This window comes from Typopeltis vanoorti, chromosome 5, assembly GCF_054136105.1.
Source record: "Typopeltis vanoorti isolate ZY-2024b chromosome 5, IOZ_Tvanoo_1.0, whole genome shotgun sequence".
Classification (NCBI taxonomy): Eukaryota; Metazoa; Arthropoda; class Arachnida; order Uropygi; family Thelyphonidae; genus Typopeltis; species Typopeltis vanoorti.
Window position 1 is genome coordinate 104,763,144 of NC_143553.1, and position 15,234 is coordinate 104,778,377.

At 35.1% G+C, this 15,234-nt stretch overlaps 1 protein-coding gene across 1 annotated transcript in view; it reads left to right on the forward strand.

The window, feature by feature from the left end:
- Iswi (nucleosome-remodeling ATPase imitation SWI) overlaps nucleotides 1–15,234 on the forward strand; it is a 365,763-nt gene that overhangs the window by 301,572 nt on the left and 48,957 nt on the right. The window contains exons 17-18 of the mRNA XM_090392651.1: nucleotides 5,059–5,172; nucleotides 9,429–9,542. Of these exons, the coding sequence (XP_090248777.1) occupies nucleotides 5,059–5,172; nucleotides 9,429–9,542 (228 nt within the window). The remainder of the gene's footprint in view (nucleotides 1–5,058; nucleotides 5,173–9,428; nucleotides 9,543–15,234) is intronic.

Consider the following 15,234-nt stretch of genomic DNA (forward strand, 5'->3'; position numbering starts at 1 on the left):
CAGTAGGCAATCGTGCTTGCTCACTCCTGGATGAAGAAGAAGATATCAACAAAGAACTTCAGTTTCTTCTTACTACTTTTCAACAGAATGGCTATTCCAAGAAAACAGTTAATAAATTACTTTTCAATCCACTTCCTCGCAATAGTACAGATACAAATAGTGAGAAAGGCCACATTTCTCTATCATATATCAGCTCTGTTTCCCCAAAATTGACCAAGGTTCTTAAGAAATACAACATCCAGACTTCATTCACTCCTCTTTCAAAACTCCGTTCCTTACTGAGCTGGCCCAAACAAAGATATCACAATCTTAAATATCCCAGCATTTACCGGATCTGGTGTAATTGTGATAAACCTTATTTTGGCCATACCATTGAATTGTGCATTGAAGAACATCAAAGAGACATTACATACGGCAGAACAACAGCTAGTGCTCTGTCAAACGATGTTCTGAATTCTAACACTAATGAGGAAAACTTCATCCACCCAGTATTATGGGACAAATCTTGATAATATCTTTCATTGCTACGATGAACTTGAAAGAAGGATAGTAGAATCTAAAGAAATCTCCCTTAATCCAATCTTAACAACAACCTTAGTTATAATCTCTCAGACTATCATTGTGCTGCCATCCAACTTTGATGTTCACGAAATCTTGAAAGCATGTACATGCCCCACAATGAGGTTATACAGAGAACAACTTTAAATATTTAGATGTTAACACTTTAATTCGTTTTAGAAATTATGGACTTGACAACCGTGTTATAAATAATTCTTTTAATTTCCCGACGTTTCAATCTTCATATTAAGATCATCATCTAGAGCATATACAAATATACAGGACAAGCTGAGTTACATTACATATAGTAAGCTAGAGAAACAATGATTTGATTACAGGTTATTCTACTGGCATGACCTCTAGTGGAAAAAAAAAATTATTTGAAACTACATCAAGCTAAATTTTATTTATGATAACATGAATAAACATTCTTTCTTATAGGTAGTTTTCTTTCAGTAACAGTGATGTCCTATTTTTAGCATTACAATTGTAGTTTTTGATTTAGGAATCGTGGATTATCTACAGTCTTGTTTATAGTTGCTCTTAGAAAGGAAGGTTCCGTGAGTCGAATATGTGCCTTCCATATGTTTGGGATTTTTAGACCATCGTTATTGTTCAGATTGCGGTGGTTGATAATAATCTCGCAGGGTTCCTTAAATTTGCGTTCATACCAAGGTTTGATGTGATGTAGACAACTAGTGCTTTTCCAGTCAATTCTATGTAGGGTGTTCAGGGCATGATCAGAAAGGCCAGCTTCACCATAATTATTATATTAAATGTGTCGTTTATGTTCTTTTTGTCTAATAGGAATTGGACATCTTGTTTCCCCTATATATGGTAGATTACAGGTGCAATAAATATGGTATACACCAGGGTGGGCCAGCAGAGAGAGTGGGTCTTTGGATGAGTTGAGTAAGCTTTTTAATTTTGCTGGAGGTTTAAAGGTGGCTTTGAGGTTGTATTTCTGTAGTATTCTGTTTATTTTATCTGATGTCCCTTTAATGTAAGGAATAGTTATAGTTTTATTGTAGTCTGGTTTGTCTTTGTTTTTTTATTGAGGTCTTGTAGAGAATTTTGTTAATAGTGTTTTGGCTGTAACCATTTTTTTGAAAAGTATTGCTGATAACTTTAAATTCTTCTTTCAGTGTATGTTCACTGGAGCATATCTTCAGAACCCTGTTTTTTAGAGTATTAATGACACCTAGTTTTTGTGCTGGGTGGTGGTAGGAGTTTATGTATATATATTGGCCAGTATGTGTCGGTTTTCGGTAAACAGTGAAGGAAAGATTGCCAGAAGGAAGACGTGTGACAAGTGTATCTAGAAACGGGAGTGTGTTCTCTTTTTCAATCTCAATTGTGAAATGTATGCATTTGTGTTGTTTGTTTAGGTGGCTAAGGAATGTGTCTAATCTGGCTGCCATGGGACCAGATCGCAAAAACATTGTCAACGTATCTAAGCCAGACTTTGGGGTTTTAAAGGAGAAGAATCTAAAGCATGTTGCTCAAAATGTTCCATATAAAAGTTAGCAATGGGGGGGGTAATGGTGACCCCATGGCTGTGCCTTCTTTTTGTAGGTGGAAAGCGTTTTGCCATTCAAAATAACCAGAACATAATACATGTGCAAAGAGCGTCGTGATATCTGGAGGGAATTTGTTCTGTAAAAGAAGGATCGTGTCATTGATTGAGACATTTGTAAAGAGGGCAGAGACGTATAAATCATCTTTTTCTAATGTAATGTCTTTGATAATGTTTATGTAGTGTTGTGTGTTTCTGATATAGGAGGGGGAATGACCTACCAACTCCTTGAGTGTTGCTGCTAATTTCTTGGCTAAGTGATAATTCGGACTATCGGCCAGAGTGGTGTGTTTTGTTTGTGAATTTTCGGTAGCCCGTAAATTCTTGGGGAATGAGTGTAGTGCAGAAATAGTTTTTTGACCATGTCTTCGGGCCATGTGGTAATTGATTTAAATAGTTTCTCTGTTTTCTTTTTTATTCTATTGGTTGGGTTGTAGTTAACGAGTTGGTATGTATTATTTTCCGAGACTAGCAGATTCATTTTTTCTAAATAGGTGGTTCTGTTTAAAATAATGGTGGCACTTCCTTTATTGGCTCTTGTTATTACGATGTTCGGATTTGATTTTAATGATTTCACCGCTGTTAATTCGTGTTTTGTTAAGTTGCTTGTTATTGTTTTGTTGTGATTTAAAATGTTGACGGTATCTAAACATATTATTTTTCTATGTTATTTGGGATGAAGCTTAAGCCTCTTTCAATATTACAAATAAATTCCAGTTTGTTTATCGATCTGGGAGCTACAGCAAAATTTAGACCTTTGTTAAGTACCGAGAGTTCATCTTTGTTTAAAGCGTGGTTGGATAGGTTAGCTACATTACTGTTACTTGCAGGCGATTGGTGGCTCCTGTCTTGCTTCTGGTTAGTTGTTATTGTTCACTGTGGAGAAATTTGAATATGTCCATTGGTTTTGTCGATCTTTTAGTCTTTGAAATTTGGAAATGAGATTTTCTTTCTTCGTTTGAAGGATATGGTTCGCTGTGTTGTCTGTAATCTTTTCCAGGATCATCCAGATATCTGCGTTTAAGTAGCTTGAAAGTTCCGATTTTTCATTTTGTAGCTAATTTTGATTAACGGCTAAGTTCTTTCTAGTAGCCTGCATCTGTTCTCTGAGTAGCTCTTCGGAATGATATTGTTGTCCCTATACCATTTTAAAAAAGCCAGTCAATTGATTGAACCAGAAACGTGAATCTTCAGCTTACCACATTGATTGCATCGCTTGTGGGTCTTATCTCCATTAATTATCATTATCCTTTCTTTTAGTGTTGCACAGTGATCAGCATTCATTTTAGAAATTATGGACTTTACAAGCATGTTATAAATAACTCTTTTAATTTCCCGACATTTGTCTTCATATTAAGATCATCATCTGGAACATATACAAATATACAGGACAAGCTGAGTTACATTACATACAGTAAGCTAGAGAAACAATAATTTGATTACTTATTCTACTTGCATGACCTCTAGTGAAAAAGTTTACCAGAAACCGACACATACTGGCCAATATATATACATAAACTCCTACCACCACCCAGCACAAAAACTAGGTGTCATTAATACTCTAAAAAAAAAGGGCTCTGAAGATCTGCTCCAGTGAATATGCACTGAAAGAAGAATTTAAAGTTATCAGCAATACTTTTCAAAAAAATGGTTACATCCAAAACACTATTAACAAAATTCTCTACAAGACCTCAATAAAAAATCAAAGACAAACCAGACTACAATAAAACTATAACTATTCCTTACGTTAAAAGGACATCAGATAATATAAACTACTACAAAAATACAACCTCAAAGTTACCTTTAAACCTCCTGCAAAATTGAAAAGCTTACTCAACTCATCCAAAGACCCACTCTCTCTGCTGGCCCACCCTGGTGTATACCATATATATTGCACCTGTAATCTACCATATATAGGAGAAACAAGATGCCCAATTCCTATTAGACAAAAAGAACATAAACGACACATTTAATATAATAATTATGGTGAAGCTGGCCTTTCTGATCATGCCCTGAACACCCTACATAGAATTGACTGGAAAAGCACTAGTTGTCTACATCACATCAAACCTTGGTATGAACGCAAATTTAAGGAACCCTGCGAGATTATTATCAACCACCGCAATCTGAACAATAACGATGGTCTAAAAATCCCAAACATATGGAAGGCACATATTCGACTCACGGAACCTTCCTTTCTAAAAGCAACTATAAACAAGACTGTAGATAATCCACGATCCTAAATCAAAAACTACAATTGTAATGCTAAAAATAGGACATCACTGTTACTGAAAGAAAACTGTAAGAAAGAATGTTTATTCATGTTATCATAAATAGAATTTAGCTTCATTGTGGTTTCAAATATTTTTTTTTTTTCACTAGAGGTCATGCCAGTAGAATAACCTGTAATCGAATCATTGTTTCTCTAGCTTACTGTATGTAATGTAACTCAGCTTGTCCTGTATATTTGTATATGCTCTAGATGATGATCTTAATATAAAGATCGAAACGTCGAGAAATTAAACGAGTTATTTACAACACGGTTGTAAAGTCCATAACTTCTAAAATGAATGCTGATCACCATGCAACACTAAAAGAAAGGATTAACACTTTAATATTGAACTTTTTTTTTTCACGCTAATGCATTGTTGTTTAGACTTTATAGTTTTTGTGGTTGTTTCTCTTTTTTTGTGCACCTGAAGAAGTCTTCTTAAAGACAAAATTAGTCATGCTGAATAAAAACAGTATTTTATATTTTTTTTTTTATCTCTCGACTTCCGGTCATTTATTATTTTTAAAAAATGTCTACTGGATTACATTGATATATATGTATGTATATATCAATGTAATCCTGTTTGGTTACATTGATATTTATATTTAAACAGAAATTTAAACTGAGTATGTTCTTGTTTATTATTTATCAGAGTAGTGGTATTGGACACTGGATTGAACCACCAAAACGAGAAAGGAAAGCAAATTATGCTGTAGATGCATATTTTAGAGAAGCTCTTCGTGTCAGTGAGCCGAAAGCTCCTAAAGTAAGTGTGCTTTTTTATGACAGCTTGTCTTACTCTGCAGGATTAGCTGCTTGTTTAAATAAATTTTTAATGTAAATAGACATATGATTTAATTTAAAATGCTATATTTACAGTTAAAATTGTAATTGACTAATATACACTATTGTCCAAAAACTAATGACAAACTACATTTTTACCTGTATATGAAAATTTTTTTGACTACAGCCAAATTTGGACATAAATTTATTGCCAGCATACTAATACATTACACAAAAATTGCGGGTTATCTTATACAATTGGGGGGGGGGGGGTTAATCGGTTGAGAGACTCGTGGCTGCCATGGTGAAACTGCCGGCACCTTGTCTCCATGCACAGGCTTCTGCCAATCACTAGCCTTTGTTAACTCTGTCGATTGAAGTCATTAATGGCTGATTCTGAATAAACCAATCAGAACTCTGAAAGCATTCATATGTCTGCAACTCGTTGGCAGTGTTATATCTTATGTTTATCTTATTTTCTTATTATTTCTGTTAACTTAACTATATACCTTTTAGTCATACAATCTCCTCTTTTATATACTTCTTTATGTGTGCCTAACTCGGCTCTACCTAGGAATGGTTCCTTTTCGGATACTGGCAAATTTATTTTTTATTGCTGCGCCAGCCAGTATCCTATAACATGAGTTTATTCAGGTTCAGGGAATATTCCTAGATTGATTGGCATTCACTCTAACACACATTAAATAGATATCGGTACTAATTGCAATCGTGGCCAATGATCTGTCACTTAAACATATTCATCAAATTCCCTCCCGCTATGGTTCTAAATTTTATAAGTGGTAATTGGAATTCTCGAATTCAGGCATATACAACAAAACATGTTTATTGGAAAACTAATGCCAATTACAACAAAAATTGGATTAAAATATTATGACTTCCAAATCTCTTACTAGGTTAATATCTCATGCTAAGCTAGTTACACAATGCTAAATTAATCAAAATGCACTCTGATCACAATGCTAATCACACAAAACAATAGAACTAAATGACGATGTTACTCTAAATCAATTCTCTTATGCATGCTACTCTTAAAGACATTTTATACAACTTGTTATTATCTGGTAAAGGTCATCCACAAAATACAAATACACATATAATTTCAGTCACATGCAACTATATAGATTCATTCCTGGCCTTTCTTTGTTCAACAGAATTTTTTGTTCTCAAATTACGAATTCTTATCAGAGTCCTCTATGGATTGTCCACATAATTTAATCTAACATTAATTTCTATCTCTTTCAAAACATATTGTAAAGGTCTTTACATTACCCAGTTCTTTCCGAAAGTCTGTTAACTGCCCTGTGTTGTTCAGGTCATCCTTCGATCGGTTGTTTCTGCGCCTGGCTTATGGATATGTCGTCCCTTCTACATTCTTCCGGACTCGAACTTATTACTGCCTCGACTGAGGGTTATCTCCGCTCCTTTGTTCTTGAATGGGGCATCCAGCGACAGGCACATTTTCCACGTAGGCCGATGATTCGCGTGCGGCTCGTCTTGGGATCTTGCTCAGCATACTCATTGGAGAGAGAATTTTTGAATATCTAAAAATATTTCAAAAAAACTTTTTTTTTTTTGTAATCATCACATCGAATTCTTAATATATACCTGCAAGTATTTGATACTATTATAGTATACTGCATGAAAAACTTACTTTACCAGCTTCCTATCAACAGTTTCTTCTAGATTAGTTTATCTGTCAGGACTGCAATATGTCAGATCAGTTTTTTTCCTTGAGATGATTTCAGAAGATAGAATCTTGTTAAGCCCTTCAGAAACTAATAAATAAGTCTGTGTTTGTTTTGTTTTTGTTTGTATGATTTTTCCTCTCGTTATGAGTTCATCATTGGATTTATTTTTAGATTGTATCATTGATGCTGTCTGTTCACTTCATAATTTATCTCTGAAGTCTCATATATATAGTGTTGAAGTTAACTAGATGGTATTTTGGCTAATTTTTCTTTTATTCCATATAAATTTATTCATCCGACCCTCCCCCAATACCTGTGTTTCTTTTCTGTTATCAATTTCCAAATTTGCTTTGCCATCTTCACTAAACATTGTGCTAAATAGCTGAAATGTTTTCAGTGTTTCAATCCACTGAAGCCTTAGTCTTCCTCTGGGTCTGTTTTCCATCAGAGTGTGTAATGGGAATGATGAGATGACTAGTGTTTCAAGAGGTTGCAGTTTGGGTTTCTGTCGAGAAAACTAGATGCAATTTTGCAAAGTGGAGATGGAAATGAACATTATTGAGCTGGTCATGGCAAAGGTGGACTGACTTCATATCACTTGCCTTAGTAGTCAGTCCACCTTTGCCATGAGTTGCCCCAGTCCTGAAGATACTTCAGGTGCAAACTTTGTTTACTTACACTTGGATAAAGGATTAAACTAAAATATATAATTTATAGTCTAACCAAGTGAAAAAACTTCCAACATCTTTCTCTAATCCAGAGTAATTTAATAATAAGGGGTGACATCTTTTGGCAACTCATATGTGGAAATATGACTTCTGCATTGCATCAACCTTGGTATCACCTCTGGGTCTGGCTCCCACTGAAGAGACCTCAATAAAGGTCGAAACTGGTCTGGGTAGTGACCCTCCCCATAACAATAGCATTATACATGTCTGCAAGGAGATGTGCTTTGCATTATGGGATACTAAGGCAAGTGATGTGAAGTCAGTTCACCTTTGCCAAGAGTTTCCCCCAGTCCTGAAGATACTTCAGGTGCAAATTTTGTTTGCTTACACTTGGATAAAGGATTAAACTAAAATATATAATTTATAGAAATATAAGATCTAATGATGCTTGATTCTTGACAAATAACCAATTAATTTGGAGAAAATTGTTGATAAGAATATAGAACATCTGTAACTTTTTCATGTGGCAATATCATAATATCCTGTACCCTGAGGATTCATATCAGTAATTTAATGATGATGACCAGTGAAACATTGGTTAGAGATTGAAAGAATCATAAAATGAACATTGATAAAATAAATACCTCTGCATAAATGTATATAAGCCAGTGTTATTTTATAGTCCATGAAAAACTTGTGTTCATATAAAAATGGTATAAACAAAAACAAATTTAAAATTAATGTTTGAAGGAGTGAAAATTTTAATTTAGTCTTTCTATATCAAAGTCCGCACGGTTAGCTTAGTGGCTATGCGCTTCACAGCCGTATGCTTGGGGAAGAAGTGTCCTAGGTTCAATTCCCGTCGACGACATGAGGAGCTTAAGGATCTTCTCAGCCATAGCCAAGTTATCCTGTCTTGGGTGTGGACGGCAGGGTCCCCCCCCCCCCCCATTTTATCTAGGGTTTTTCATCCAACAAGCAGGCAAACCGACCCCATGAACACACACACACGGAGACAGTCGTGAATATCGCCCTTAGGGGAGTGCAGTAGAGGAGTGGCGATCCAGCTGAATTAATATGCCAGTAACCCCTCATTAGGAGTGGACTCAGTCCGTCCTAGATGGATGAGAAGGATAGTATCGGATATGATATGAAAGTCATTCCATAAACAGTTAATCTGTGCTAGCCATCTCCCTTTTTTGCTACACAACAAGTGACTTGTCTAAATTAAGTTTCAGTAAGATGCACAGAAGCAAGATAAAAAATAAACAGATTAGAATCAGTGTAATTGTTTATATTTATTGACAGCACAGAAAATAAGCTAGTAAAATAACCATATGATGTGCATGTATTGATATAACATCGTACAACCAGCTGCTGTTGCATTGGATGATTATTCCAGGATATTGATAATCCTTGTTCTAAGGTGGTAAGGTGGTAATTCTTGGGTTTCTGCCATTCAGAAATAATGGTTTTTATCGAACATTTTCTTAAATTCAAGTAACTATCAATATTTTCAGTATAGATAAGTTCGAGTGAAGGCTGTGATTTTTAAAATATAATGCTTACATTTATTATAGTTTGAATTGAGTCAAGTTTTATTTTAAAGCAGTTTAATTGTATATAAAACTAATTTAGCTTTTTAAAACAGGTCTCAAAGTAGGGAAGGTTTGCCTTATTCTAGCTTATGCTTTAATTTTAGTTACACATGTTAGTTGAATATTAATGATGATGGATTTGTCATGTGTTAACTAATTAGAAATAATTACCCTTTAATGTTTATTAGAACATGAGCTAAAGTTATTGCTTTTAGTTTGTATCACAGAATTTAAAAAAATTTTATTTATTTATTTTTTTTTTAGGCACCACGTCCTCCCAAACAACCTAATATTCAAGACTTTCAGTTCTTCCCACCAAGGTTATTTGAATTACTAGATAAAGAAATTTACTACTATAGGAAAACAATAGGATACAAGGTAAGTGTAAGGAAGTTTCTCCTTTCCCAACCCACTATCCATACACAGTACCAACATACTATAGGTTAATTAACCGACCTCTTATGTATGGGCTCAACATAGTGTGGGATAGTTACCAATGAGATAAAAATGTAATTATATATTCAGCACTAACTATAACAAATTTCCAAATAGTCTCAGCTGAGTCTTGGAGCATCACCTTTGTTCTAAAAGAAATTAACTATGGCAAACCTCTCACGATGATAAACTATTCCTTTAGTCCTTATGAGAAGATTATAATAAAATTTATCTTTGTAGCATAAAATTAGTCTGGTATGTCTGATATTGTCAAAAAGCTCCTGCTGCTATGAATAATTAAATTATATTATTTTATTATATCTTAAGTCATGCTAACCTGTGATGTTCAATGCTTGCCTGACTTACCGTACCACACTAATGGTATTGTATAGCAATTCTATATGATAGTTATAAATCGTACCTGTTATTCAGCCTACTGATTGTGGATTTGAATCCCATCATGGGTCCCATTATCTCTTCATCTTTTTGAAAAACCCAGTGAACCAATCTGCAATATACAGTCTGGTCAGAAACCCTGGTCGGTTCTATGCATTCCTTTAAAGGCTATGTGGAGGTCTCCTCTCAGTTATACAGCATTGACCCTTAAGCACCCTGAACAGACCGTATATTGCAGATTGGTTCACTGGGTTTTCAAAAGAATGCACTATGTTAGGTATCTACCTGGATACTGAACAAACAAGTCATGTTTGTTCAGTATCAAGGATGGGCTGGTAATTTGGAATTTAGCCAACCAAATTATATTCTTATTGGCTTAAACCAAAATATAGAATGATGGTACAACATGACAGAATCTCATACCAGCTGGGGTGTCACCCAGTAAAACAAGGCCCCCCATTGTTTTCACTAGGGAACCAGGGCGAACAGCAAAAAGTCAGCTCCTGGAACAAATCCTAAAATACACCCCAACCCAACATCACCAGAGTTCAAGATCGGTACTATCAACATAAGAAACCTGAATGTCAAAGAAATGGAGCTAGCTGAGGAATTAGATAAGTACCAGATCGACATAATAAGGGTGTTACGATGTTGCTTTCCTTAATGTAATTTCCTTCCCTATACTGTGATATATCCCTTCCAGAAATTTCTAACCTTAAACTCTGAATCACCCTTTTGTAATTTCCCTATTAAAATGAAAATTAGCCACCAACTAAGAGTGAATTCACTAGACCTTCTTTCTGGGGGGCCATCTCCTTTTCAGACACTGACAAATTTGTTTTTTAAAGCTGCGCCAGTCAGAGTCCTAGGACAGAAGAATCCTTGTTCAGAGAGACCTTCCCAGAATCATAACGCCTATCTTATCCTACTAAAGTTCTACAGTGTCTGTATAATTCCTAGAACAGTCATGATACTAACATTCTAAATTCCCCTTTCTTATTCCCTTTTGCATAGGTTCTGATTTTATGAGTGGTAAGTTGGTCTCATGCTCAGACAACACTTAGGTTTACACAACAAAACATGTTTATTAGGATCTTAGAGTACTTACAATTAGATTCAAATACATACAAGAATTTAATCAATTAAACACTAAATCAAACTGGTGAATACAAGTGAACATTCTAATAAATAATCAACAACTCTAGCCTCTAAGTTAATCAATGATACACACAACATTCACAACACAAAATTTCAAATCAGATTCTATCTACAATTCTAGCTCCTCACATTAATTTAGTCACACACATGAACATAAGTTTTCAGACAACCTGTCTAATGAAAACACCAACAAATTGCTAAGCATATTAGTTATTCAAAGTTCCCTAAGTATTTGTCCATAATTTCCTTTCCACTAGAAACTGATTTGCCTGTCCTTCTAATAATATTGGAAAATAAGTAAGAAGGTTCTGTAAGTTACCATCACTGTGTCTGATTACCATCTCTGCCTGGTCCATCTTCTTTTGTTGGATAAGCACTTCCATCAGTTTGCGTCCATCTGAAGGTCATGTTGTTCATCCAATAAGGCCTTTCTCTTCACTTAGCAATGCTAGCGTTCATCTCGATCTTTTCTGGGTCACTATGGTCAACGTTCCCACCTTTGTGAAATAACTTTCCACTGCCTCATTCCGGTAGACTTCTATTGATGGCCCAAAACAGTCGATGCCGACTCTCACGTACCGCCCGTCCAGTACCCATCAAGCACTCACGTGCAAGAGCTCGTCATCTGACATCGTAGCACTTTCTTCTATTGGTCAGCAACCTCAGGTCCAAGCGAGAACAGGAACAAAACTCCAGAGAGCTTGAAGCTTGCTCAAATCCTTACTTATTCCATCTCCATTGCACCCTCTTTTTTGCTGCAGAAATCGTCACACAGCACTTTCCCTTGTGCCCTTAAGTTGTTTAGTCATAACTCTTCTCCTCGAGGAGTGCTCTTTTCGGAGAGCGTGAGCTCAATTCGCCTTCCACGTAAGACTTTGCCTCAGGCATTACACCAAGCTGGGTGGCTAGTACGCGACCCTTGGACTTTTGTTTACACAGGATATAGATTTCACATAGAATATGTTTTGATCGCTACAACTTACAAAACGGAATATCTATTTAGACAAACAAAATTCATTTTTCCTTTGTACTTCACATTAAAGTTATTCATTTATGCTCCCTTTTTACCATTTGTTTCCTTACTATAGTACAAGTATCTCTTAGTTGTTATTTTATTCTTGTTAAATCTTCAATGAAATAATTTTTTTAATGAAAATCCCTCATTCAAGATCTAACAAGAGTGACTTAAACAAAAAAGACAAAACTTGGTAAAATCTTTCTCAGCAATAAATACAAAATGTTATATTCAGGCAATGACAATCAAGGAAAAGGAGTAGCCATAGTATTCAACACAAAATACTAGGCTAATCTTCTTGAATGACAGGCAGCCTCAAGTAGAGTGATGTGGGCAAATATCAGAATGTGGAACTGGACAATGAGACTTATTTGTGCCTATGGTCCCATAGAAGATTCTACTAAGGTAGAAGTGGAGTAATTTTTTGATGCTTCAGAAAAAGCAACTGACATAATGAAAAAGGAAAAGTTGGTCCTTGTTGGGGATTTAAATAGCAGAGTAGGGAATGATTGTCAGACATACAAAAATATTTTGGGAAAATTTGAAGAAAAGAGCAAAACTAATAATAATGGCAAATATCTGTTGGATTTCTGCTCAGGACATGGACTGGTTATTACTAACACCATGTTCCAACACAAAAATATGCACAAATTCACATGGAGAAAAGAGGCAAGGAATAAGAAAAGTCTCATTGACTATGTTATTGTTGATAGTGATGTTTTCTCCCTTGTGCAGGACACCAGAGTTTGCAGAGGATTTGAAATTGGAAGTGATAAGCATTTTAATAATATTAAAAAGAAGAACATGTAAGAAAATTTTAGAGCGAATAAAAATTGAGCAGCTCTCAGATGTGAACTGTAAACTAAAATACACAAACATTATTCAAGAAAAATTGAAAAAGTTTGAGAACAGAAACCAAACCTTGGAGATTCAGTGGCAAGCCCTGAAGAAAACACTGATTGATTCAGCCAGAGAGGCATGTGGTGAGGTTGTCTGCAAGGATAAAAAAAATCAGAACTCCATGGTGGACACAGGAAGTTAATGAGACAGTGAAGGAAAAGAAGAATGCATATCAAAAGTTACTGGCAAATAAGTCAGCTTGAGATCTTAGAGAATACAGAATCAAATGTAAGAAAGCTAAACGTTGTGTAAAACTAGCTAAACAAAAGTCATGGGAAGACTTGTAAGAACATAGAAAATAAATATCAAGAAGTGGCAAAATATTCTAGAGGTTGTTGAAGAAGCTCAGAAATGGAGGATAGAGTGCTGTAAAAGGAATTAGAGATGATAAAGGTGACATGAAAACTGGAGAAAAAGATATCCTTGAAGAAGGGAGTAATTACATCGAAAAATAGCTAAATGAAACAAGCAGTGAAGACAGCACAGTGGTAAAATACACTGACCAGGCATGCAGTCAGGAATACATATCTATATTTGAAGTAGAAAAACCATCAAAGGCCTGAAATGTGGGAAGGCAGCAGCAGCAGTAGATATTTGACAAGAAATGCTCAAGTGTGGAAGTATAAAAGTCTTACAGTGGCTGCACTGCATAATTCAAAAGGCCTGGACATAGGGTCGAATTCTTGATGATTGGAGTGTTGCTCTCATAGTACCCATATATAAAAAGGGAAATAATACCGAATGAGAGAATTACAGAGGTATTTCTCTACTGAGTGTTCTAGGTAAGATTTACCAAGTATACTTGAGAAACAATTGAGAAGGATTGTGGAAGAGAAGCTTGGTGAAGAACAAGCTGGATTCAGGCTGTCAGGATCAGGTTTACACTTTACGACAAATAGTTGAGAAATCATGTGAAAATAACAAAGATCTGTTTTAAGTTTTGTAGATCTTGAAAAGGCATATGACAAGGTGCCATGAGAGAAGCTATTCAAAACGCTAAAGTTATATGGTGTCAGTGGGGAATTATATCAAGCAGTATTATTCTTTATTTGAGTTGTAAGTCAGCAGTTAGAATTGAAGGAAGTACAGAAAGATGGTTTAATGTTAAATCTGATGTTAAACAAGGATGTACATTATCCCCTGTGTTATTCATTATCTATATGGATCACATTATGAAAGAAAGTGGTATTAAACCTGATATCAAAATTGGAGATGTTAATCTCAGCTCTTCGATTTATGCAGACGATGTTATACTTCTAAATAAATCTGCTACAAGTCTGCAAGATTCCCTAACTAAATTGAATAATTCTTGTAATAGACATGGTATGAAGATCAGCATTAAAAAGACAAAGAAAATGAAAATAGGCAGAATTGTTGAAAATGTCAACTGTGTTGTGAACGGAGAACATGTTGAACAAGTAAAACATTTTAGATACTTAGGCACGATTTTTAGTGAAGATGGTAAATTAAATATGGAAATAGACAACAGAATCAACAAAGTTGGTATGGTAGGAAGTCAATTGAATAAATTCATATGGAATAAGAGAAAAATAAGTTGGAACACTAAATTAGCTGTATACAAAACAGTATTCAAACCAGTTTTAACTTATGGATCTGAGAGCTGGATCAGAAGTAAAACACTTGACCAAAGACTAGAGAGCAGATATGAGAGTTCTGAGAAAGATTGGCGATGTGAACAGATGGCATCAATGGCAATATCATATTAAAAATGAGGATATTAGGAAAAAACTTGATATTATAATGTTGTTATAATATCATTATAACAACACTTGTTATAATGATATTATAACAAGTGTTGGATCCTGAATGAAGAACTTGGAAAAGGAAACTATTCATTCAGGATTTAACAAGTTTAATATAAAAGCTGAAGGAGAAACTTGCACTCCAGCAGAAAATAAAAGAAATTAATAACTGATTCAATGTTGTCTATTCAAAATTGTGAAGTAGAGAATTTATGTGTAAAAATGAATTTCATTAAGACAATTTTGTATACAGTAAATCACTGAGTAAGATGTAAACAGTAGTCCAAAGTTTGCGTGCGAGCCATGCAGGTTGAGCGTAGGACCTGAGGCAGTGGCATACATGGAATGTAACTTTAGTTCACTTTCCGGGGAAAGAGCACTCCTAGAGCAGAAAGAGAATACG